The sequence below is a fragment of the Amborella trichopoda genome, chromosome 5, assembly GCF_054954075.1.
Source record: "Amborella trichopoda isolate Santa Cruz 75 chromosome 5, AtrichopodaSantaCruz75HAP2 v2.0, whole genome shotgun sequence".
NCBI lineage: Eukaryota > Viridiplantae > Streptophyta > Magnoliopsida > Amborellales > Amborellaceae > Amborella > Amborella trichopoda.
Window position 1 is genome coordinate 21,315,983 of NC_142340.1, and position 25,726 is coordinate 21,341,708.

Genomic DNA, 25,726 nt, shown 5'->3' on the forward strand with positions numbered 1-25,726 from the left:
TGAAAATTCGTGGTAAAAAAATGTGCTACAAAATACACTACTTTCAAAACTTACAATCTATTTTTTTTCTCATGTCCATACATTTACAATCTATTTTTTTCTCATGTCCATGCATTTTGATGATCAATTTGAACATATTTAGACATCAAAACGACCAGTTCTAATAAATATTTTGAGGTAGGCTCAAATTTGATTGTTTAGAGGTTCGGCTCTACATAAACTTTTCCCTTACTTAAATTTTTGCCTTTTCCCTTACTTAAATTAGGCACTTTTGCCTTGACTTTCTTTGCGGTTTCCTCGTATATTCCTTACGACTCCACTCTGAGCATATGAAATAAAGGTAAATTTAATTCTATTTTTGCAAATTCTCTCAATTTTTCCTTTTGGAGGTCACCAACTTTCCTCTTTGTTCTTTAATATTTTTGTATCCTAGCGGCTTCTTCTCTTCTCTATAGGAATTGTCATATCCCCTTTGCTTTTCAATCATTGAATTCCAGTCTTTATTTGATCGTTCGCATTTTTAGGGTTTTGAAAGTTGGGGATTGATTCATCAACTGGTTCGTGACGAAGAAGGAAAAGAATAAGAAGGAATTCTCTTTGCAGTGAATGTTGTGGTGGTGATGATGAAAGTTGGAGAGGTTCAGATGGAGGAGGGTTGTAGAGAGAGCGGAAGTAGTGTTGATGATTCAGCACCTCTTCTTTCTCCTCCTCAGGCTACAAGTTGTTCCAGTGAGGTAAAGGATGACGATGTGGAGGTTTCCTCTGCCGCTTGTTGCCGTATCTGCCTTGAATCAGAGAGCGATAACCCTGGTAATCATTGCTTCTCTCGTGCTTTTAATTGATGTTTGTTTTCTCCTTCTGGTGATTCGTCTTCCTCAGTTGTGCGTGAAAATTCTCTATCTTTCTCTCTGTGTCTTTCTCAATTGCATGCGGAACTCTCTGTCCTGATAAGGAAATTTGTACTTTTTCTAGTACTAATATTAAGTCAACCTTTCTAAAAAAAAAACTCTCTCTCTCCTGATATTAGTCATTGCATGTCGAAATATCTCCCACCAGTCTCGAATTTTGGTTACAAGTTTTGTATGACCATTTCTCCTGATGTTCCTCTCTCACTCTATATGACTCTCTCAGGTAGGGGATTTGGGGATACATGTTCATCATCGTTTCTTCATATCATAATACTGTTTTATTGATTTCAATAATGGCGTTCCTTAACTGCATATTCGAAATTCACTTGCTTATTGACACAATGTTCATTGATTCTAATGCTGAATAACAATATAGAATCCCATTGGCTTCTCAAATTAGAATTTTCATTTTTCTATCTGGAAATATGTTATGATATTGCTAGAATAGATCATAACCTGCATGCAGAAGGATAGAAAAGTGCAATTGTATGATCCTCTTTGAGGGATATCTTCCTTCTTGTGTTACACTTTTTCCTTTTTTTTTCTTTTCGTGGGGTTGTGGGGGGAAGGGGGAACTTTTTTTTGTGGGGTTGTAAGGGGAGAGGAGTAGGGGGACTTAATGCTCTTTCATTACACAAGCTCAGGTTTATATATTAAGCACTTCCACAAAACCAATTCCCAAATCCTGTACAAATAACTCTTCAAATTTCAAATAAATAACAAACTGGTTCATATTAAGAAACTATCCCAAATTGACCAACTCCCAAATCTCATATAAACTATTCAAATATATGCAAATTAGGTGACTATCTAACTAACCATGCTAATCCCCCAATTATACGTATAGTTTCCTAAGAGTCCACCCTCCTTCAAATCAACCTTGTCCTCAAAGTTGGAAATTTGGGAAGCGCTCACTCATTACCGTGCTTGATCATTTGCCTTCCATTCAGCATCACCGTATTCGGCATTACCATCTGTCATCAACAACTGTTGGGGCTGGCCCAGCATGAACTTTGTCACAATTATAGCAAAGGCCCTTATTTTTGTGCTTCTTAATCTCAGCCAGGTTAGTTTCTTAATCGGAGCGGTTCAGCTGTCGGTAAGGGTACGGAAGTCTCCTGCCAGTTAAATTGGTTTTCTCCTATGAATCTAAGGCGATATGGTTTTTTTCTTGAATATGTACAAGGGCCATCATGGTCGTCAAGGTTGTCACCTGGAACATTTGGACCTTGTTCCGAATTTCTTCATTTAGGCCTCCAATATAGCACCAAATCAAAGCCTTTTCCATTCACTCATCCACCCGATTTGTTAGCTGTTAAAAAATGGTTTGATATTCTTAAACAGTTCTTGACTACCATAATTTAAAGAGGGTTGCATCAAAATTTTTATATTTCATCAGTCAGAAATGAGCACATAGTGCTTTAACAAGATCTGCCCATGTCTGTGTCACATGCGTCTTTCGCATACCACGGAATCACTACACTGTGTCTCCTTCCAAGTGGAAAGATGCAAGGAGCACCTTTTGCTCCTCTTTTGTGCTCTGAAATTTGAAGAATTGCTAGACACGAGAGATCCACTCTGTTAGATCATTACCACTAAACTTGGGGAAAGCTAAACGTGTGTACTGAGCTTGTGTCGGGGTTCCATCCTCTTTAGTGCAAAACATCCCTCCATAGGATGTGTCTGGCCTTGTCCTCCCATCCCGCTTGCTCTTGCTCGTATTGAAGACTCATAGGAGCGAGAATCTCGCATATCTTGCATAGCAGTCCCAAATGTTGTTGCACGTCTCCTTTGAGCTTTTCTATTGTTTCTTCCATCCTTTGCACGTTTAGAGCCTTCTAACAGCTTTGGGCATACTAGGCTAAATGCTCTAGTACCAAATGTAATGATCTTGCTAGAAAAGATTGTAAGCTGCAATCAGAAAGATAGAAAATTGCGATGCTGGTTTGATCCTCTTTGAAGGGGATCTGCCTCCTTGTGTTGCATGGACAGTTTAGGGGCAAAGACTCGACACTTTTTCATTATTCATGCTCACATTTATACATTAAGCACTTTCCCAAAACCAATTCCCAAATTCCATACAAAAAAGTTATTCAAATTTGAAGCAAATAATAAACTTATTCAAATTATTCAGATTTATTGAAATTTGGTTGCTATCTAACCACCAATGCTAATCCCCCAATATGCCTACAGTTTCCTTACAAAATAGTGTTGCATCATTCACGTTTTTTAGGTTCCTATTTTTTTGTCTAAACATCATTTCCTGACAATTGGGCTGGACATGTCTGATGAAGTATATGTTTCTCTTTATTCTTACACTTTTCTTTCCATGTGAGGATAATATGCTTATTCAATTGATCCATGTCTTGGTTTTTAAATGTATAAGCTAATTCCAATGCTATCACATTCATTTATTTTGGCAAAGAGGACCGCAGTCAAAGACTTAACCCTAAGATACCTCTCGACTATCCTAGCCTTATCAGAAACTAAACTTCCTGAGCCTTCCCTTTCTGTCATTCGTCAGGTTTGGGGTAGGAGACCCTGTCAATGGGTAGCACTACCTGCGTTGGGTGCGTCAGGAGGGATCTGGGTAATCTGGAACCCCCTGGAACATTCCCTCATTTCGTCCTATGTAGGGGACTTCTTTGTTTCCCTTCTCTTGTCTCGCTTTTCTGACGATCATCTCTGGAAAATTTCTGCGGGCTACGGCCCCTGCTCAGCCGCGCTTCGTCCTCATTTTTGGTTTGAATTAGCCTTGGTTGCTTCTCTGCCTCATCCAATTTGGTGTTTAGGTGGTGATTTTAACATCACCAGATGGTCCTTTGAGAGAAACTCCAATCCCTCCATTACACAAGGAATGATGGATTTCTCGGATTTCATCTCTCAGCATGACCTTCTTGATATACCTCTTCAAGGTTGGCGGATTGGGAGGAAACTTTTTCGGGATCCCATGCTATGGCCTTGCCTAAAGTCACCTCTGACCATTGCCCCATCCTTCTTGATGCCCAAGCCCTTAGTACCGGCCCAAAACCCTTTCGGTTTGAACTATCTTGGCTTGAAGATAAATCTCTCCTTACACTCGTTTCGGCCTGGTGGAATTCTTTCTCCAGTGAGGTTTCGAGCAGGGCTGGCTTTTGTCTCCAGTCTAAAATCCAAAAACTGAAAGTTGCTTTGAAGATTTGGAGGAAATCGCAGCCTTGGAACTATGGCCAAATAAAGGCCTCACCCCTTGAATCTATCCAAGCCATTGATCGAGCTGACGAGTCTAGACCCCTAACAGTAGTGGAATTTGACTCTGGGAATCAACTGAAGGCAAAATACCTCTCCACTCTCAAAAAAGACGAAATTTATTGGTTTCAAAGGTCCAGAATTAAGTGGTTAAAAACAAGAGATCTCAACACTCAATTTTCCATAGGATTGCGAATTGTCACAGGAGGGACAGTTCTATATCCACCACAAAAGTAAATGACTCTTACCTGGTCCAGCTTGTTGACATTTCCTTTCATATTTTCAAACCCTATATTCTACCCAGGTCACTTCCCGACCTGCAATGTCCGACCTTGATGTCATGACCTTATCGGAGACTCAGGCCCTTGGGCTTGAGAGTCCATTCTTGGAGGAAGAGATTTTTAGAGCCATTAATGATTTACTTGGAGACAAAGTCCCAAGTCCCGATAGCTTTCCCATTGCCCCCTTTAAAGTATTCTGGTAGATCTTTTGAGTTTCTTTACGGAATTCTTCCATAGGAATTTTGCATGAGGCCATCAACGCAACTTTTATTACTCTGGTACTTAAGGTCAAAGGTGCTGAGGAGCTCAAGGACTTTCGCCCAATCAGCCTATTGAACACTTCTTACAAAATCTTGTCTAAGGTTTTGGCTTCAAGGCTACAGAAGGTCCTTCCCTCCATTATTTCTCAATCCCAATCAGCTTTTATCAAAGATAGACAGATCTTATATGGTGCGTTAATTGCCCATGAGTGCATTCACTCCAGGTTTCTGTCCAAAAAACCGGGCTCATCTTCAAAATTAATTGGGAGAAAGCCTATGACCATGCAGACTGGGCTCTTCTAGATGAAATCATGAGAAGAATGGGTTTTAAAGACCGTTGGAGGAAATGGATCAAAGGTTGTCTTTCAAACCCATCCTTCTCATCAATGGCTCCCCCAAAGGTTTCTTTCCTTCAACTAGGGGGCTACGTCAAGGGGACCCCCTCTCCCCCCTTCCTCTTCACCATAACGGCTGAGGTCTTTAGCCGCTCTATTTCTCGTCTCTTCCAGGCTGGCTTACTCTCCGGTTTCCAAACATCTCGTAGAGGACCTATAGTGTCTCACCTGCAATATGCAGATGATACACTAGTTTTCTTAGATGCTTCCCCACATGCAGTTGAAAACCTGAGATTGTACCTGAAGTGCTCCCAAGAGGTTGTAGGATTCAAAGTAAATACGGAAAAATCTACCGTGATGGGGATACACTTTTCCACTGATGCAATAAAGAATCTGATCCCGACATGGAATTGCAAAGTTGACGAACTCCCCACTGTTTATCTCGGCCTGCCCCTAGGTCTTGGTAAACCCAAACATAGGGACTGGTCACATGTAATTGACAACGTTGATCGGCGCTTGGTTGGGTGGAAGGGTAGATATCTCTCCCAGGCAGGTCGCAATACCCTTAATAAGGCAACCCTGGCCAATGCACCGGTTTATCTCATGTCAATGTTCCAAATGCCAACCTTTGTGGCTAACCGCTTGGAACAGCTTATGAGGAATTTTTTGTGGTCGGGACAAGCGGAGCATTCAAAGTTCCATCTTATCTCATGGGATACAGTCTGCCTCCCAAAGCAGCAACGGGGTCTAGGTATTAAGAGGCTTAGGAAACACAACCAGACCCTCTTAGCAAAATGGTGGTGGCGCCTAGCCACCCAGACAAACTCCCTTTGGGTTCGAATATTACGCCACAAATATAGGATTGATGAAGGAACATGGGTGCCAGAGCAGATTAACACATGCAGGGGCTCAGGTGCGTGGAAAGCTTTTTCCTCTACCCTCCCACTATTTAGGCCCTTCATTCGTCTTCATTCCAGGGAGGGCACAAGAGTGCGTTTTTGGCTGGACACTTGGTTGGGTCAAATTCCTTTAAAGGAACAGTACCCCTCCCTCTACGCCTTAGCATCCAATAAAGAAGAAACAGTTGATGTTGCAATGACTGTAGTGGGTAACCGAAGGGTGTGAAACCCCACTTTTAAAAGCAACCTCACGGAAGGGGAAATCTCACATTTCCTCTCTCTCCCCCTTACTCTCCAAAATTCTTTTGTCCCCACTTATGGAAAAGACCAGTTGGTTTGGACTCTCAATCCTTCTGGATCCTTCATTGTGTCATCTCTATACAAACGACTCGTACAGCCACCCACCTTCCCTCTTAACCCTCCTTCGGTGTTATCTAAGGTGTAGACCTTTATTACCCCTCCTAAGGTGAATTGCTTTAATTGGATAGTTGGATCCCATAGGGCCCTTACGGTGGATCATCTGAAAATAAGGGGTATCCTAATTCCTAACCGTTGTGTCCTTCGCCAATGCGAAGAAGGATCGAACCCACACCTATTTCTTCACTGTAACCTGACTTATGCCTGGTGGGACAATTCCTACAGCTTTGCGGTGTCAAATGGGTTCTGCCAGCGACAGTAAAGGAACTGATATCATTGTACCCAGCTTTTCATTGACCTAAGGCAGGGAGAATTATCTGGAAAGCTGGAGTGGCAGCAACTATTTGGACAATATGGAATGAGAGGAACTGTAGGATCTTCCAAGGTAAAGCTACCGAAGCCTCAGCACTGTTCCATAAAGTTACGTCTTTAGTAACTTTTTGGGCTTCCAATCATTGCCACTTTGCAGGAATCTCTGCTACATCTTTTCTTCACGACTGGAGAAATATTATGTGCCACCGTCCCCGCAAGCCCAATCGAACCCATTGGTGGTAAGCACTTAACTTTGGTACTATTAAACTCAATTTCGATGGCTGCTCCTTTGGAAACCCAGTCCACGCAGGAGCTAGAGGTGTGTATAGGGACCATTGTGGGGCTATCCTGTACACTTATTCGGTATACTTAGGCATCCAAGACTCCCAATATGCTGAAGCTATGGCCCTCCTCCTAGGTTTGAAAAGCCTCCTCCTAGGTTTGAAAAGCCTCAACTCCTCTTGGGGATACAGGCTTAATGTGGAAGGGGATGCTAGGAACATTATCACTTGGGCATCAGGGGATTCTCCCCTTCCCTGGTATGTCGCACCTATTTTTGATGAGATTGCTGACATTTGCAGGGATACGGACGTCTCTTGGACACATACCTTGAGGACGTCAAATGACTTCGTTGATCTCCTAGCAAAGGATGGGGCTAGAGTGCACATTGAAGACACAGGAGCATAAAGGAACGGCTGTTGCTGATTTTTTGCCTTTTAACTTAAATTTTGTACAAAGGGATAACTCATAACCCTATTTTTTGTAATATCACTGTACATTTCGTAACCTTTACGCTTGTACTTTTGTTATAAGAGCAGGCTTTTTACTTACCTAGAGGGTGCCATGCTAAGGGACCCTTGATTTTAATACTTGTGTAATTTTTCTATTCAATAAAATACAGTTAACTTTAAAAAAAACAACAAAAAAAAAAGAAGAAGAAGAAGAAGAAAGTAAGACTGTTAGTGGTGGCAATGATTGGGTTTCATTGGATGAGATTTTCAGTAGAAGGTTTTGAGTCCCTCATTGTAAGAACAATAGTGGTCTCAAAAAAAAAAAAAAGGGCTTTCTATAGAGTTGTGCTTGTGAGCAAAATGATTGTCTAACCAACTTTTTGGCAAACATCTGTTACTTTTTGAATTGATTGGAGTATCTTGTCGGTGTGAAGCCAAGTTTCAAGGAGGGAATACGTGATTCCCTTGACTTGGTATTGTTTCCTATTTTGTAGGGAAGATAATCTTAACACAAGGCCTTTATGTGATCTAGTCTTGATGCCAAATAAAGTTCATATTTTGTAGGAAGTAAATCCCATTAGATGTAGAAAATCTAGTCAAAGTAGGAATAGGGTAAAGATGGGTCACATGGGTTTTTGGGATACTCCTTATAAAAAGAATTTTATAGAGAGAGAAGACCTGGAAAAAGTGTGAGCAAGGAAAAATACAGAAGAAAGGGTTAGTTGTCTTGAGTCCTTTTGTGTGGGTGTTCTAGAGAGAGAAAGACCCTGTTTTTGGGCTTGAGAGAGAGTTTGTAATCCCTTGTATTCTCCATGCTAGAATGGTTTTTTTCTGAATAGTGGAAGAGAACTTTGCTGCTCGTGGATGTAGGCAACTTGTCGAACCACATAAATCTTTGTGTCTCTTTTTTTATTTTTCTGCTCTATTTTTGTCCCTTATTTTTCTCAAACCTCAGTTTATCCTCTACAATTGGTATCAGAGCCTTAGGGTTTAAGATCCCTTATGGGCACAAGGCTTGTGGCAGATCAGAGATCTTTTAAGAGGGCTAGAAGAAGTTCAACCAGATATGAATTTCAAAATTTGACGGTGCAGATTTCTCAACCTTGAAATTAAAGATGCATGCAGTGTTGGTGAAAGATGGTTTTATAGTGGCTTTAAAAGGCAGAGAAAATAAACTGGAAAAGATGGATGATGAGGAATTTGATGAGAAGGATGAATTGGCTAGGGCATATATTTTCTTTGCGCTTGATGAGTCCATTTTATTCAATGTCTCCTCAGAAACTACCGCGGAAGATTTATGGGACAGCTTAAAAAATACTTATGAAGGTAAGTCTCTTCCTAATAAAATCTTTCTTCGTCGGAAACTTTACAATCTCAAGATGAGTGATGGTGCATCTTTGCAAGGCCACTTAAATGAGTTCAATGCCTTGATTAACAAGTTGATGTTACTAGATGTAAAAATTGATGAAGAAGACAAAGCAGCTATATTACTTTGTTATATGCCGGAATCATGATATGGATTAATAATGAATCTTAGTAGTGCGAAATCTCTTGAATTTGATTCCGTTGTTTCACCACTTCCGACAGAGGAGTCTCGATGAAAGTCTAGTAAGGATTCCTCTGAGAATGCGTTTGTAGCACAGAGAAGAAGATCAATGGAGAGAACTATGGGTAGAGATCGTTCAAGATCCAAATCAACAGGGCGTAAGAAAGTGAAGTGTTGGAGCTGTGGAAAATTTGACTATGTGGGAAAAGATTGTAAGGCACAAAAAGGGAACCGGGAAGCCCCTAAATCTGGTTCTAACGAGAAGCATAATTCAAGCAAGTCTCAAGGAAATCTAGTTGAAGAAATTGAGTTTTCTTAAGATGGAGAAGTTTTGTTTGTGGATAGGAATGAAGTTTTGCAGTATTGGTTACTTGATTCAGGTGGATCATTTCACATGACTTCACATAGGGATTGGTTCTATAGGTACCAATCATGTGATGGAAGTATTTACATGAGAAATAATGCCTTATGTAAAATAGTGGGAGTTGGAAATGTGAGAATCAAGACGTTGAATGGAATCATATGCAGAATCCAAGTGGTAGACATGTTCCAGGTCTCAAAAAGAATCTCGTCCTTGAGAAAATTTGATGAGTAAGGTTTCATATTTATAGGTGAAAATAGATGGCGAAAAATTTCAAAAGGAGCACTAGTGGTTGGAAAAGGAGAGTTAGCATGCAATTTGTACAAACTTGTTGGAAAAAGAGTTTTGGGAAAGGCCGATTTTACAGAGGTGGACACCGCTATGACATGGCATGTACGTTGGGTCATAAGAGCAAGCGTGGACTCAGGGTATTCTCGATAAAACCTCCTTGGTTTAAAATCTTTTAATTTAGATTTTTGTGAGTCATTCTTATTTGGAAAATATACCAAATTTATCCACCGCTAAAAGTAAGGTTTTTTTGAATTGATTCATTTGGACACATGGGAATCACCTGTTGCTTCTATGGGGGGGTGCTGCATATTTTGTCACTTTTATTGATGATTTTTCAAGAAAAGTATGGCTTATATGCTGAAAAAGAAATCAGATGCCTTCAGTTATTTCCAAAAATTTAAGGCCTTGATAGAAAATCAGAAAGGTAAGAGCATCAAGTGCGTAAGAACTGTCTAAGAACTAATAATGGGGCAAAATTTTGTTCTGGTGAATTTAATAATTTTTGTAGTAAGCACGGTATTGCTAGGCAATTGACAGTTCCTAGAACACCTCAGCAAAATGGTGTTGTTAAGAGAATGAATGGTACCATTATGGAGTGTGTCAGGTGTAGGTTGAATACTATCGGGTTTGAGTAATGTGTCTGGGCAGAAGTAGTTCGTACCACTTGTTTCCTAATCAATAGGTCTCCGAGTTCTGCTGTTGACTATAAGACATTTGAAGAGGTTTGGATCTGTAAACCTGTTTATTATTCTTTACTTCGTGTTTTTGGCTGTGATGCATATTCTTTGATTCCAAAAGAGAAGAGAACTACGTTGGATGAAAAATCCAAAGAGTGTGTTTTTCTTGGCTATATTGATGGTACAAAGGGTTATAGATTGTGGGATCCTATTAACCACAAGGTTATAGTTAATCGAGATGTTATTTTCAATGAAAATTCCATGCAAAAAAAGAAAGATGAGCTAGACGCAAAAATTGCGGTGGTAGAATGCACCCATGAGTACCAGCGAGACAGTGTGGTCAAGACCAAGAACTTGAAATTGTTCAAGAGCATGAAGAATATTTACTTGATATTGAATTAAGAAGATCTGATAGACCTAAAAAGGCTCATGTGAGGCTTAATGGCTGTGTGTTGCCTTATGCTTGCCTAACAGAGGAGGGTGAGCCAGTTTCTTATTGTGAAGCATGTGAGGTCGATGAAGCCGGTCAATGGAGGCCCTCCAAAAAAATAGAACCGGGGACCTCGTCAAATTATCAGAGGAGCGAAAGGCTATTGGTTGCAAGTGGGTCTTCAAGAAGAAGAAAGGTCCTGATGATATTGTTGAAAGATATAAAGCTCAATTGGTTGTGAAAGGCTATGCGCAGAAATAAGATATTGATTTTGATGAGATTTTTTCTCCTATTGTGAACATGTCCACTATTAGAATTGTTTTGACTATTCTTGATTTAGAGATGTGAAAATTGGTGACTTAAAATAAGAAATCTATATGACCTAACCTAAAAGAGAATTTGGTTTGTAGGCTGAAGAAATCGTTGTATGGGTTGAAACAGACGTCGAGATGTTGGTACAAACAATTTGATTCTTTCATGTTACGCTTGAATTTTCGTAGATGTGAAGCTAATCATTGTGCCTATTTTCGTGGATATGTTGATGGAAGCTTTGTTATCTTGTTATTATATGTCAATGACTTCGATAAAAAGAGGTCTACAATTGGGTATGTTTTTTCTTTAGGAGGTGGTGTAGTTAGTTGGTTATCAAGGTTGCAGTCTGAGGTGGCTTTGTCTTCTACAGAGGTTGAGTAATGTCACTTATGCATCTAAAGAAGCAATTTGGCTAAAAAAGTTACTTTGTGAATTCCAAGTTGTGCAAGAAGGTATACCTCTTCATTGTGATAACCAGAGTGCCTTGTTTCTAGTAAGGAATTCTGCTTTCCATGACAAGACTAAACATATCGATGTTCAATATCACTTTATTCGTGATGTGGTAGAAGATAGAAAAATTTTATTGCAGAAAATTCATACTGATGACAATCTAGCGGATATGTTGATTAAGCCCATAGGGAAGGGGAAGTTCATACTGATGACAATCTAGCAGATATGTTGATTAAGCCCATAGTTACTTGATGATTAGTAACTGGTGGGCAGCAATTTTTGGAGTAGACTAGTTAGAATGGCAACATGTCTTCAAGTGGGAGAATGTTGGCATGAAGTCAAGTATCAAGGAGGGAATACGTGATTCCCTTGACTTGGTATTATTTCCTATTTTGTAGGGGAGAGTCTTAACTCAGGCCCTTCATGTGATGTAGTCTAGATGCCAAATAAAGATTCTAGTCATTCGATATAGAAAATCTAGACAAAGAAGGAATGGGGTAAAGATGGGTCACGTGGGTTTTCGGGATACTTTTTATAAGGAATATTTTGTAGAGAGAAGACATATGGAAAAAGTGTGAGCAATGAAAAATACAAAAAAAAGGGATTAGTTTTGTTTAGTCCTTTTGTGTGGGTGTTTTGGAGAGAGAAAGACCCTGTTTTAGGGCTTGAGAGAGAGCTTGTAATCCCTTGTATTCTCCATGCTTGCATGGTGTTTTTCTGATTAGTGGAAGTGTACTTTGCTTGTGGACATAGGCAACTTGCCGAACCATGTAAATCTATGTCTCTCTACTTTTAATTTTTTGCACTATTTTTCTCTCTCTTAGTTTCCCCTAACCTTGGTTTATCCTCTACATATCTGAGGTTCATTTTAGTTCCTCAATGAAAATTTATCGTGTTGCATTAATGTGGACTTCAAACTCAGTCTTTTTGAGTTTCATTCGAGCATCTCTTTCTTTCCTAATCCTCTCAGTGCAAAGGGATCTCACTAAAATCGTATTGGCCTGGACCAACCACTTTCATGTGTTTGTTGGTCATCCGAATTTTATACTTACTCCCCATCTGCTATCTCCTTTATTGCTTTGGATTTACTTTGTAATACTGTCAGCCAGCCTAGCTGTGAGGATTCCCAAGGAATTCAAAGAAATCTTTTTCTTTTGATGAGCAACTTCAATGGGATGTAAAGGGGAACACCTAGTAGCGTCTGTTCAAAGATGAGATTTTACTTTTTGACGAGAATTGCGTAAATAATTGTGGAATGGGAAGGCTTCCTTCTCTGAATGCATTCTTTAATTCTTGAAAAGAAACTCTTTGATTGACTGTCTACCATATGAGGTGGGCTTCTTGAGTCCAATCTGATTTCCCAAGGGCATCGCATTGGCATTACATTTCATATTTACTTCGAATTACAGAAGGTCCTTACAAACCACCTAATGGTACAACTTTAGTGTGTCATTGAACATCAGCATCTTGTTTTCTATTGTTCAGACAAAAATGGCATCTTAGGTGGAAGCCTGGGAGTCCCTAGTTTTTGGCCAGTTTGAACACAGTTGTTCAGTACCTAAATTTTCCTATCTAAAGGAACTCTAGAAGTTCTGTAAAAATGGTGTATTTCATTCTTGTGTCCTGCTTGAGAAAAAGGAACTGGGGAATCACGAGTTTAGTGGGAAGTTAGTGATCGTGGTAAGGAGTACAAGAACTTCTTGATAACCGTCAGCATGTTAATGTTGAGGAGTAAAGATTATGCAAAGCCAGTGATTTGCTTTCTGCCATCTGCACATAGTTTACCACTCCAACTCCATCATTATTATGTCCTCTAACAATCAGTTGTTCTTTCATCTTGTTCTTAAGAGTATCTCTTGAACCTTTACACAAATATAGGAGCTTTGCTCATGCTTAAGATTCCCATATAGATAATAGATTTCTCATGGAAGTATAGAATATATAGTTGTAATATGTAAATCTTGTAAGTAAAAGTAGGATGACAGTTTTGAAAAAGTATGTATGTTTTGATCATTTGGATTTTTATGGCGACATATAAGTCGTTTTCATTTTGATACACTGACAGAGAAGCCCTTGGTGCTTCATTCCATTAGAGTTTTATTCCATTTGCATGGTATAAGAACCTAGGTGCTATAGACTTTAATAATAATAATAATAATTTAAAATTCTATTATATCATTCCTGCCATTGAACTCAAATGTCATTACAAATTTAGCACCCCAACCTTGAGGTACCCTTTTGACATCATCAGAGTTCACAAGTGTGGACAATGCTCATACATTTAACTAGGTATGCTCTCTTGAAAACCTAACTTCTGTAGGATCTTTTAGTTTAGTGCATCTTCAAAAACATCAATCTACCCACGGGGAACCTTGCATTGCACCAAAACATCAATTTGAAGGTCTGAAGGCCCTAATCTAGAGCTCTTTCAAGAAAGAAGCTCTCGTTAACAAAATTTGGAGAAAATAACATCGACTATTCGTCTTTATTTACTATCTCACATTGTGGGGTCCACTCGCTTGTCATGAATTGGTACAAAACCATAATCTAAATTCTAACCATATGTAATTTGAGGCTAACTCCACAATTTTAAAAGCTTATTGGCAGAGTTTTTGGGAGAAAGTGAACCATGGTGCTGCTTTATCATTTTAAAATGATTTTGTAGTATTCAAACTGATCTATGTAGGCTTTGAAGATGTATTCCCTCTATTTGGACACCAGTTAGCAGTATAAACTGTAAACTAAACAAGCCTCTTTGCAGTTACTCCTGTGGTTCGCTGTTTGAAATTTTAAATTTGAAAGATGTTTATTAAATGGATCCATACAACCTTTCATGAAACTTTCTTTTACACCCTAAGGTCAAGAAATGTAGTCCCCATGAAGATATGGATGGGCAGATGAATTTGAGTTAATTTGATAAACCTTAATGGCGCTTGTCTGAATGATTGAATCTCCATTACTAAATTGGCCTATTCGTCAAATCCAAACTGGGCATATGGGCATTGTTTAGTACAAAGAATACTATGAAGCAAAATTCAGTCATGTATGATTTCCTAGGATGAGAAAAGTTCTTTTGAATCCTTGATCAAAGCTTCTTAATTTGCTGTTACTAGATTACACCAATTAAGTTGAAAAGTGGTCGTACGAAACAACGGAAAAATAGTACCATCTTTCATTACCTTTTGCCTCCTTCCTCTCTAGCTGTTAGTGTACAAGACCTGTGAATTTCTCCTATTCTGTTCTTTCTGTGCTTGTTTTTTGTGGGCAGGATTCTTTACATGAGTCAAACTGAAATTATAAAATATGGGAAGCCCCAAGAAAGTTTGTGGAGGGTTTCCCATGAACAGTATGTTGACCAGGGAATGTTTTCCTTTCATCTTATTCTGTCTGGCATCAACTTGAGCTCAACGCAGTGTCGTTATCATTGGATATATCTCCTTAACTGTCATCATTATCATCATCGTCAAAGCCTTTTCCTAACTAATTGGGGTCGGCTACAAGAATCTTGGTCTCCTTAACTCTAACGAGTATATTTGATCTCACATCGTTGTGAGTGAAAAAGGTAAAAGCAATATACAAATGCTTACGTGGCTGTTTGGTGTAGGTATGGATGTTGGCATGGGTTTTAATGCAGCCTCATATGGTTGTCTAAGTGAACAGAGCTGGCCGAGGTCAGGTTTCTCATTCAAGTGTGACAAGACTGTTTATACCCAAAATAGAGAGGAAATACTTGAGAATCTCTCTGCTCTGATTTTGCCTAAAGAAGATCAATGAAAATTTGAATTGATAGAGATTTGGGGCTCAGTCAAATGATGAAGCACTAAATAAAAATCCGCCAAAATTAAGGGACCATAGTTTTGAAAGCACTTTTTCTTGAATGACAATGAGCTAGCATGTATTATAGTTAAACATAAGGAAAACTAAAGGGAAATGACTTACTTTGTTAAGCTGGGCCCATAGGCCAGACACATGGAGTTGGGGCCTGAATCTACCAAAGGGGGCGGTGTCAGCTTTCTATTCAGTCTTTCAAAATTGCTTGAACTAAAGATGTACTGGTAGGAATGTCTTGAACTTGAATGTTGGAAAGGGCTTATAAAGTGAAAGTTACAATGTTGGGTCGTGGCTGGGACACACACTAGGTCAGCATTTTTTTGAAGATTTGGTTCACTCTAGCCGTTTTCTGGATGTTGCTGGCCCAAACAACAATTATTGTGTCTCTAGCACAAGCCATTGAGGACTAAAATGAAATTCTTGATAGACAATTTGGCCATAACTTTCATACCACGCATCAGATTTGAATGATTCTTTGATTGTTTGAACGCTTATGATGTCCGCTTATGACGTCCACTACAATCTAGAATCAAATTTGACTTAATTTGGATGAGCTTTGTAGGGGTTATAGTACTTAGACTCTAAAGGATTGGTTTGAGGCCATGCCACTTTAGCATAATTAGGAAGGTGTCTAACCTAATTTGGAAAAAACTTTAGCATCAAATAAGTTGTTTTAAGGTTATCTATTGTGTTTCCCTAATGGTGGATGTGTAACACTTTTAAGTTGTTTTGGTAGGGGCTTGTCTTTCCCACTGAATTACCCAAAAAAGAAAAAAGACTTTTAAATCGTTGCTAAGGTTGTAGGGACCATTGGAATACGTGCACTATGGACTATCTAGCCTAGTGTTGTTTAGAGTAGAGTTATGGGATTTAGGTGGGATTAAAGGTGGGCTTTAGGTTAATGGTACCTTGGGCAAGGTGACAAGGGCTTGATCTAGGACAATGGGCGGGGTCCGGTTATGGGTCCAAACCTTGGACCCACGCATAGCGTCTGGGTCCTTCATAATGGACCCGAAGATTCACGGGTACGAGTCCGGGTACTAGTGGACCCGTCCCATACCCGACCCGGGACTTGAAGTTTGCCACCCCTTTTGAAACCTAACCTTCATTTTATAGCAAACCCCCTCACATTACCTCTCTAAATCTTTCGATGTGGGGTTAAAAGATTTTTCCAACCCATAAAGCAACAACAATTCTCTCTCTCTCTCTCTCTCTCTGTAACCCCTCCCACCTACGGAGAAGTAAGTATAAAGTGATAAGAAGAGAGAGAGGCTGTTGTCTATAGTTAGCCTTAAAGAGAGGGGCATGTATTGACTGGAGAAATCTGAACCACAAATTTCGCCATCATCAAGGGCGTACAATACAAACAGTGTGTGCAGGAGTCTGAACGAAGAAAACCCAACTCCAGTCTCCGAAATAATTGTCGGAAAATCACAAAATCAGGCACTCCCAATACCTAAAACCCCACCTCTTCCTGTCCTTGAAAGACTGTCTCTCCTCTCCTCTGAGAAAATCCCTCCTCTTCTCTTGCTTGAGCAAATACTATCTTTTCCATCCCTTGTTATGGAGGTTTAGCAGTTAGGAAATGCCTATGGTCCAATTACTCAGCAAAAGAGAGAGACCCCCATGGCAATTTTCTTGTAAACTTGTTAGAAAACCAAAGATTTTGGAAAAGAAAATTGGGATATGATCATTTCTTCTTTTTTTTTTTTTTTTTTGAAATGTTGACATTTGGGTTCTGATCATTTCATGATGCTCGGTCGAATTACTTGGGATTTCAAGCGATCGAAGGATGAAGATTGGGGTGGGAGCGTCCTTCATATGCCTGCCATGAAAAATGTTACTCGTTTATTAATTGAGAGAAACCCATGGGACTAAAAGAACGTTGGAGTTCCTTATCCCATTGGTCTTGCAACTCCATCTCTTACAACCTTCATCTACGATAAGTACAGGAAGAGGTCCTATCCCGTTGTCAGGGTCTTTTGCCCATTCTCTCTCTTTGCCCCTTTCACTTTTTGGGTTTCTCTCCCTCTTTTGACTACCACCTAGTCTCTGAGAGAGACCTTTGCAAACCTTTTAAGGGAGCGGCGTTTTGGTTTCCACAGACCTCAAGCATACCTGGTTATGGCAGGAAGATTAGTCCTACATCAATGGGAATAGAAAGAAATAAGTGGGTTGAGATTTATAAAAGTAGAGGCATTGGGACGCTTTCTTCCCAAACCCCCTCATTGGCTAGTGTCGACTACAGGTCCAGGTCCCGGTTCAAACTTGCCCAACAAGTACGGGTAAGTCTATTTGGACCTATTGGGTCCGGGTCCGGTTGCATATAGTCTATTTTGGGTCTGGGTCTAGCTGGACCCGACCCATTGCCACCCCTAGCTGGATCCCATGGTTTAAGGATTTGGGCCTAGAAACCATAGCCAGTGTGAGGAATCTACAAAATACATTGTAAGATGAGAATAGCTCTATATCATGTTTCATGCTCTACTGATACGGCCCTTTTGTGTGTCATAATGCATTTATAGGTGCAGGCTTGGGTGGAGCAGTTCTTGTATTGTATTGCCTTGCTACTTATCACAATTACGAAGATTTAAGCTTTGTAAGTTGGACACATGTATTCACTTATATGGGCCCATGTCGAAATACCAAAGACACGATACACATGTTTGATACCTGAGAAACTTAGACACTTCTACTAGACTTTTTTGTTGTAATTTTTAAATAAATGACCTTAATGTCCTTGAGAATCCCACCTACCATCCCCTCTAAATGATGCATGGAGTTGTGTCAAAAAGGCCAATTGTCGGTTTGGTGTTTTTGTTACAGTATCCATGTGGGACGCCCACTCATATCCATGTTGGATTGATGTTTCAGTTATGACACTATAGTAATTTCGGGAAGATTTGATATGTCTGTAGTAACCTTGCTACCAATGATGTGATTCATTGTGGGTTTCAGCTTTTAAAAGACATCTGCACTTTTGCTCTAAGCTTTTTTTTCTTTATTTGCTGAATTACTTGGGTTATGCCTGGTCCCTACTTGCAAGAAAAATGTTTTTGATTTTCATATCTTTGATAACCTCTTTGGAAAGTAAATGTTATTAGTGGTCTAAACTTTGTGTTATATATTAAATATTAAAAGTCTTTGTGCAGGGGAGGAACTAATCTCGCCATGTATGTGTAAAGGCACCCAACAGTTTGTTCACCGGTCATGCCTCGATCATTGGCGCTCAGTGAAGGCAATTCCTTCTTTCACGAACTTCTAGAGATTTTGTTTTCTTTTAAACCCAAAATTATTGTGAACTCCTGGGCAACTTAATGAACAAGTAGGCTTGCTACTGAATTTACTGAGCTGATGTGATCAATATTTCTGTTGCTAGGAAGGATTTGCCTTCTCACATTGCACAACTTGCAAGGCACAATTTCATCTTCGGGTGGAGCTACTAGAGGACTATTCTTGGCGAAAAATAAAATTCAAAATATTTGTCGCTCGGGATGTTCTCCTCGTATTTTTGGCTGTACAAACTGTAAGAGGTTTACAAAGACCATGTCCTTATTGGGTTTATTCTTATTGGGCTGCATATTTGTGCATATAGCCATGTTATAACTTTAGCTGTTTCATGTTGCTTGTTAGTCCATTGTTTGTCTATTTATTTCATTCGATGTATTAGAAAGGCTTAAGATGCATTATAGAGGTTATTAGGAGATAGAGCTCAATGGAATATCTTGGGATAGTACGATGATGCATATTGTGTTGGGATTATTGTGTGATGTGGATAATCTATTGTACTCATATTATAGTCTCTTTGTCCCCTATCTCATGCTTGTTCCTCTTATTGTAAAGTATTCATAGATCTTGCAAATATTTTTGTTTCTTTTTACTGGGAATGTCTTCTTTCACATGTTAAATCAAGGCGTAGTTGTGGTCTCCCAGTGCTACTAGTTATGAGTTTCATTATACAAGGCATACATTTGTATCATGTAAGAAATATAAAATTTTCTTAATTTTTGGACAAACCATAAGTTCACGTAGTACTGTGAACTTCCGAGGATTTCTCCAATCCCACATCATATGTTTAGTTTCTCTTAAATGTATAACTATTCTTCTTTAGAATCACATTTGTGAAACAGTTGGAATAGTTTGCACTGGAATCTAGATTATTGCTTTCTTTTGTTTGTATGTACAAGTGCGTTGTCCTAAGACTATTGACACAGTGCCATTGTTTTAAAAAGTGCTAGGCGGTACCCAGGCGGCTGGGGGGGTCTAGGCCGCCCAGCGCCTAGGCGGCCCAGTTGAAAATAAAAAAGATGGAAGTTGAGAAGAGTTGACCATAATCCATATTTTCATACAATGCTAAAACAGTAAAACCATACAAGCATACACTAGTAGTTTAATACACAAACGTTAGATAGTAGAAAACTAGAAAGTAGAAACTAAAAATAAGAAAAAAAAAATATACAAAAATTCAGAAAATATACAGTCTAGGACACAATAGTCAACACTCAACAGTCAACACTCAACACTCAACACCAAGAGTCAAGCACTCAAGCGTCTTTAACTCTTCATTCTTCTGTCATCATCATCAGAAAAAATAGGGTAAGCCTCATCATATGCATCAGATTCAAGGCCATCATCTTCAGAGTCATCTGCTTCTTCAATATAACGTTCGTCCTCTTCTCTTTCTTCTGAATCTGCATCTTTCTCCTCCTCTTCTTCTACCTCCCACTTACTATGTGTAGATGAGGCGCTAGGAGTCTTGGCTGCTCTACTCTTTTTTATCTTTTTGTGCTTCTCTGAACTTAAATATTGTATAATCTCCTCCCTGGTAGCCTCAAAAACTTTTTTACATGGGCCAACATCCCCCTTAATACCGACAAGGTATTTTTTGAAGCGGTAAATACCCCCATTGGTATCCTTTCCACAATAATTATAATTAATACGATTTTTATCATTCGGATTCGGGTTATAACCATACTTCCAACCCGGATCACTACTTCTAGAATAACCTGGAGAAAGTATTTCCATAGAACAAAGCTCATTTTCATCCTTTTCTAGTTCTTCTAATTTTAGAAATTGTCTAATCTCATCCCGAATAGCTTCAGGAACTTTTTTACAAGTCGCAACATTCCCTTTAATATCGGCAAGATGTTTCTTGAATCGCTTAATACCCCCATTGGTATATTTTTCACAAAAATTACACCTTATACAATTTTATCGTTTGGTTTCGAGTTATGGCCATACTTCCAACCCGGATCACTTCTTTTAGATGAACCAAAAATAGATATATTCAAATGACATTTTTTTTCCTATTTTTGTTTTACAGAACTTGCTTAATCTCCTCGCTGATAGCTTTAGGAACATTTTCCAAGGGACAACATCTCCCTTAATACCGACAAGATGTTTCTTAAACCGGTTTATACCCCCTTTTGTATCTTTTCCACAATAATTGCATCTAATACAATTTTTGTCATTTGGATTTGGGTTATATTCATTTTTCCAATCTGGATATTCACTTCGACTAGATCCTGAAGAAGACATCTCAAAATAAAACAAACAATCTAAAAAATAAAGTTTTGCACTTACTTTGATTGCTCGAACTCCAAACTCCCACCTTTGATATGTTTTTTGGTGCTAAAATATTTGAAAACACCATCTAATAGGATTAAAAAACTCCAAAACTATATCTAAAGTGATGTTTGGATCTATTTTCTGTTACTTTGAGAAACACTTCGATCCAATGAAAATCACAAAATCTAGTTTTTTTAGGTTCCTTTCTCTCTAAAATGGGTTCTTATGGGTTTAGGTTTCAAATGAACTTAAAACCCATCCTTAAAAGCTTTTATTTTTCAAAAAAAATCAATAGAATAAAAAAAAAACTCATTTCCGCCCCTAGGTGGGGCACAGGCCCTGGGCAGCCGCCCACGGACTGCTGCCTAGGCCTGGGCGATGTGCCCTGGCCTTCTAGACTGCCTAGGTGCTGGGCGGTCCGCTTTTTTGAACAATGCATAGTGCTAGTTTGTATTTTTTTGTATTTTTTTTTCAATGTCTACTCAACCTTCTTTTTATTTCTTTTTACCGAACCCACTCCGCTTTCGAATGCTTGGGATTCTTTAATTTCATTTTGCTTCTTCATCTTGTTTTTCACCTGTGGGCTGGTGTGGACATTGAACAGGTCCTTCAATGCCAGCCAATATTGGTACATGGGCCAGTCATTAGTGAACATGATGCTATGTTTGTTCACATGAAAAATTTTGAACTGTTGCCACCCATTTATCCAACTCCTCATTTTTTTTTTTGATGGCACTGTTAGCCCACGGGGTATTTTGGTCAATTTATATTTTACGAATTATTTTTTTTATATTTTTATTAGGTGCGCCTTGATGAGTAGATTGTATGCCTAAATTTTCGACTGATTTGGATTTTTAGAAAAAAAAATGAAAATGAAAATACCAAATAAGGTCGTGATCGTCAGATCGGCCCAGATTCAATCTGGGCCATTGGCTGACGCTGTAGCAGTCAACCCGTTGGCTGACAACATCTATTCCCTATATATATATATATATGTATATTTGAGATTGTATACTATGAGATCTTCTACTTTTGATACAAAGAGGTCACAATTACTTACAACTATCCAATGTAAAATTTGATAGCTTGGGTGTGTTACGAAGTTCGAGAAAATTTCTTTTGAAGTTTGAGCTTGGTCCATGGAATAAATGTAGGCATCCAATTTCACATCCAATGGTCAAGATCAATTGTGATCGCCTTGTACCAAAGGTAATTGGTCTCATTGTATACTTTACCTATATATATATATATATATATATATATATATATATATGTTGTTCTTGCCCTTGATTAACACTTGGATTCATGGGAAAAATGCTAAATGTATAACTCATTCATAAGAAACACTAATTCTAGCCCTTCGTTTTCTTAAAAATAAACTTCCAACTTCTTCCCTTCCCTCAATTCTCTACAACTGAATGACACATATCCTGAGATAATTAACAAGAACTAAAACACCAAATAAACCTAGTGTCCGTGACTGCATCAAATTATTTAAGAGTTGTAATGGTATCAATCGACAAATGTGGGCTTACTTTAGAAATGTGGGGTTGTATAATCTTGTTTTGTAGAAATGGTAGAATATAAGGCGGCCTATATTGCTTACCTTTATGCTGACCATATAAATGATTTTTTTAATGCCAAGTATGTAGTCCTCATAAATCTCCAGATTTGTTGGAATGCATTTATGTCAATAAAATGCTGTATTTTGTGGGAGGAGGAAATAGAGGTGCAATGAGTTGTGGATTTTGTAAATGAAACCTAGATTTCTGTATTTATGTAATAAAGAGGCACTAGGACAAGTTATTCTCAGTAGGCTCTGGATATACTATTTGATAAGTTAACATTGTTTCCTTTTCTTTGTTAATTGATTAGTTAACTTGATAAAAAAGTTTAAAACTATACTCCTTTATATGGAATCGAGTCCATTTATTGAGTACCATTATTCACATGTAGGGTGTGACTGTTGTCAGAAAATCTATTTATAGGGTGCATTTGATTGATGGCTTTCCTACTTTTTTTTATGTGATATACCAATGAAAATTTCTGTCCCAGTACTATATACAGCGCTTAAAGCAAATGCACAACACTTTTTTTGTTTAAAATGTTTTGTTTGGTGGACACAGCCATGGGCAGATCCTCGGGTGCGGCCACCACCACATTACATCTGAAGGTTCACAATTTGTTTTATTTGCAGGCAATTTCTTTGATGGGTGGTCTTGCTTATTTGATGGATACAAATGGGGAATTCAGGAATTCTTTCAGTGATGGATGGGACCGTATATTGTCGAAGCATCCAATACCGTTCTACTACTGTTTTGGTATGCATTGTTTAATCTGATTTACATATTCATTGTGTGTCTTATCATATGTTCCATTTCATGTATTGCCCAGAGTTAACAAGAAGCAGCAGTTTTGTTTGTCTTCGTGACTACCAAATTGATCACCATATCTGTCTCATTTAGAATTGGGATAGTATACAACGATCCAATGAATTATGGTATATGCTACTCCAAGTCATATCCACCTGCCCTTACCACTGATGGTCAGAGATTAACACATGCTGTACAACCTCCACTCTAGCGAATAACCTTGGAGTAGTCTGTTGAACCATAGGATATTTTCCTCTTTTGCAATATCTAGTTACTAACCATATAATTACCACTTTTGGGAGGAGAGTATGACTTAGAAGAAGAGGGGCCTCAATTCTGGACCCACTCTATCCCTAGAGCATCTGTTTAATTGGCCAGTCACAACCTCAATGGGCTTCAGTTTTACATGGTTGGACTATGTCATGCTCTTCCTTCACATAAACTTGCTATTTTGTTGATTTTCTGTATTATATACTAACTGAAAAATGGTATCTTGCATGGTCTTCGCCAGGGGTTTTTGTTTTCTTTGTTATACTGGGAATTGGAGGGTTGTTAGTGCATTGCTCGTCCATCAACAACAATGATCCCTGCATGGCTGGATGCCGCAATTGCTGTTATGGATGGGGCATTTTGGATTGTTTTCCAGCTTCCATGGAAGCTTGTGGTGTTTTGCTTGTCATATTTGTTGTCATTTTTGCCATCCTTGGAATTGCATATGGACTCCTTGCTGCAACCATGGCTATTCAGAGGATATGGCAGAAACATTACCACATTCTCACCAAGAGGGAGCTCACAAAGGCAAGAATCCCATTCCTCCCTTGATTTATCTCCAATTCGCTTACCGTGTTTTCTTTTATCTCTTGCTTTTATCGGAGATGAATGTGTAAGAACAATGGGGCATGGTATGTAGTGTACTTTCAAAGGGGAATCTATTGTCTGTTCCCAACGTTTGGACAGTGGAGACTAACTGTTCCTTAATGAATGTACCAGTGGGGGCCCTCCACAGGTCATCTCCATTGTCCATCATAACGAATGGATGGGTGCTTGCTTTGGGACTACTGTATTGCCTGCTCCGTTGGATTATAGCCTCTCTTTTTACTAGATGTCATCATCAGACCATACTTTTATTTTGTTTTTTTTGAACAGTGACCATACGTTCATTTTGTTATTACTATAAATAAATAAATAAATAAAAAATCCCATATTGATGCAGGAATATGTTGTTGAAGATCTTCATGGGTCCTATACACCTCCAAAACTGGACCATGAACATGAAGAACGGCTGAAGCAGCTCAAGCTTTTGTAGATATTGACTGCATGTTTGTCAGGCCCTGAGTTCAGGTTATCCGTGTTATTAATAGGAAAAGGTGATAGTTTGTTTGTGCTTTTTCTTCTTGGTGGATTGAAAGCATCAAATCTATTGGGTATGTTGCGTCGCTGGCTTTTCCGAAATGATGGCAAACATATAATATCCATCTGAAGTTGGTGTCAAGTGTGTTATGCTGTAGTGACTAGCCATGCTTGCATTTCATCGCCTGAGTTGTCTTACCTCGCCATCTGGTGATCTTTGTGAATCCCATCCAAAGCAATCAATAGGGGTTTGATGCACCATATTACTTTTTGTAATAACCCCTTTTGGGAAAAAAATTATTCTTTGAAAAAGCTTGTTTTGATGATGGAACAATATGTAATTGATAATCTCGACATCAAGATGTATAGATATGGCAAAAAAAAAAAGAAGAGATTTCAAGTATTAAAAAATAGTACATATTGCGACATATTACCTGGACTGTCTATGTTTTAGATTTTAATGCATTTATAGATCCGCTTGATCTAAACTATTTTTGAAGTTCAAATTTTTATAATTAGATATAAAAATATATTTTTGCAACGTCCTAAAAAATTTTTGAAATAAAAAATTGCATCTCATGACAAAGCTTGGAGGCAAACGTTGATTGTTTTCTTGGTTAACGTTGCAACTTCGTGCAAATCACACCTTTTTTGTTTTTAGTTTTTCCTACTTTTCTCTCCTTTTCCTACATTATTTTCCTTTTCTTTTTGTAGGAGGCTCATGAAAATTGAAACGATGGTTAAATGGATGGAAAATTGCGAGTATGATATCAGGTTTCTGTTTGATCTACTTTGAGGAGCCCTGGTGATATGAATGGCGTCTCCCTTTTGATGAGAATATTCAATGGCTTTCATCTCAATCTCCCATCGACCAACTTCATGGTGCTTGTTTCGCACCGACTGCCAAAAGATAAAGGAAAATAATTTGTAATATTTCCGATTATTTACAATAGGAAAACTAAGTAAATTCTCACCTCATAACTCATAGAAATTATAATTCTAGCATTGGAAAACCTTTACATGAATGATCTTGATCTCGGCCTCAAACGATATGGTTTAAAAAAATTTAGGATTTTAAGCTCTAAATATAGTATATATTATATCAAATTATCTAGACCATGTATTTCACTAAAAAATAAGTGTTCATCCACAAGTTATGTATCAAGT

General features: G+C 38.6%; 1 protein-coding gene across 1 annotated transcript; it reads left to right on the top strand.

The window, feature by feature from the left end:
• The first annotated feature begins 547 nt into the window (after window positions 1-547).
• LOC18444697 (RING/FYVE/PHD zinc finger superfamily protein) lies at window positions 548-24,820 on the top strand. Its single transcript, XM_011628948.3, has 6 exons — window positions 548-810; window positions 18,422-18,507; window positions 18,649-18,795; window positions 23,035-23,158; window positions 23,721-24,007; window positions 24,423-24,820. The coding sequence occupies exons 1-6, from the start codon at window positions 621-623 to the stop codon at window positions 24,513-24,515; spliced, it is 927 nt and encodes a 308-aa protein (XP_011627250.1). The 5' UTR covers window positions 548-620; the 3' UTR covers window positions 24,516-24,820.
• Window positions 24,821-25,726: the final 906 nt, after the last annotated feature.

Coding starts and splice junctions, on each gene's coding strand:
- LOC18444697 (XM_011628948.3), top strand. CDS start 621: ATGATGAAAGTTGGAGAGGTTCAGATGGAGGAGGGTTGTAGAGAGAGC. Junction 23,159..23,720: donor ACCGTTCTACTACTGTTTTG/GTATGCATTGTT, acceptor GGTCTTCGCCAG/GGGTTTTTGTTTTCTTTGTT. Junction 24,008..24,422: donor CCAAGAGGGAGCTCACAAAG/GCAAGAATCCCA, acceptor ATATTGATGCAG/GAATATGTTGTTGAAGATCT.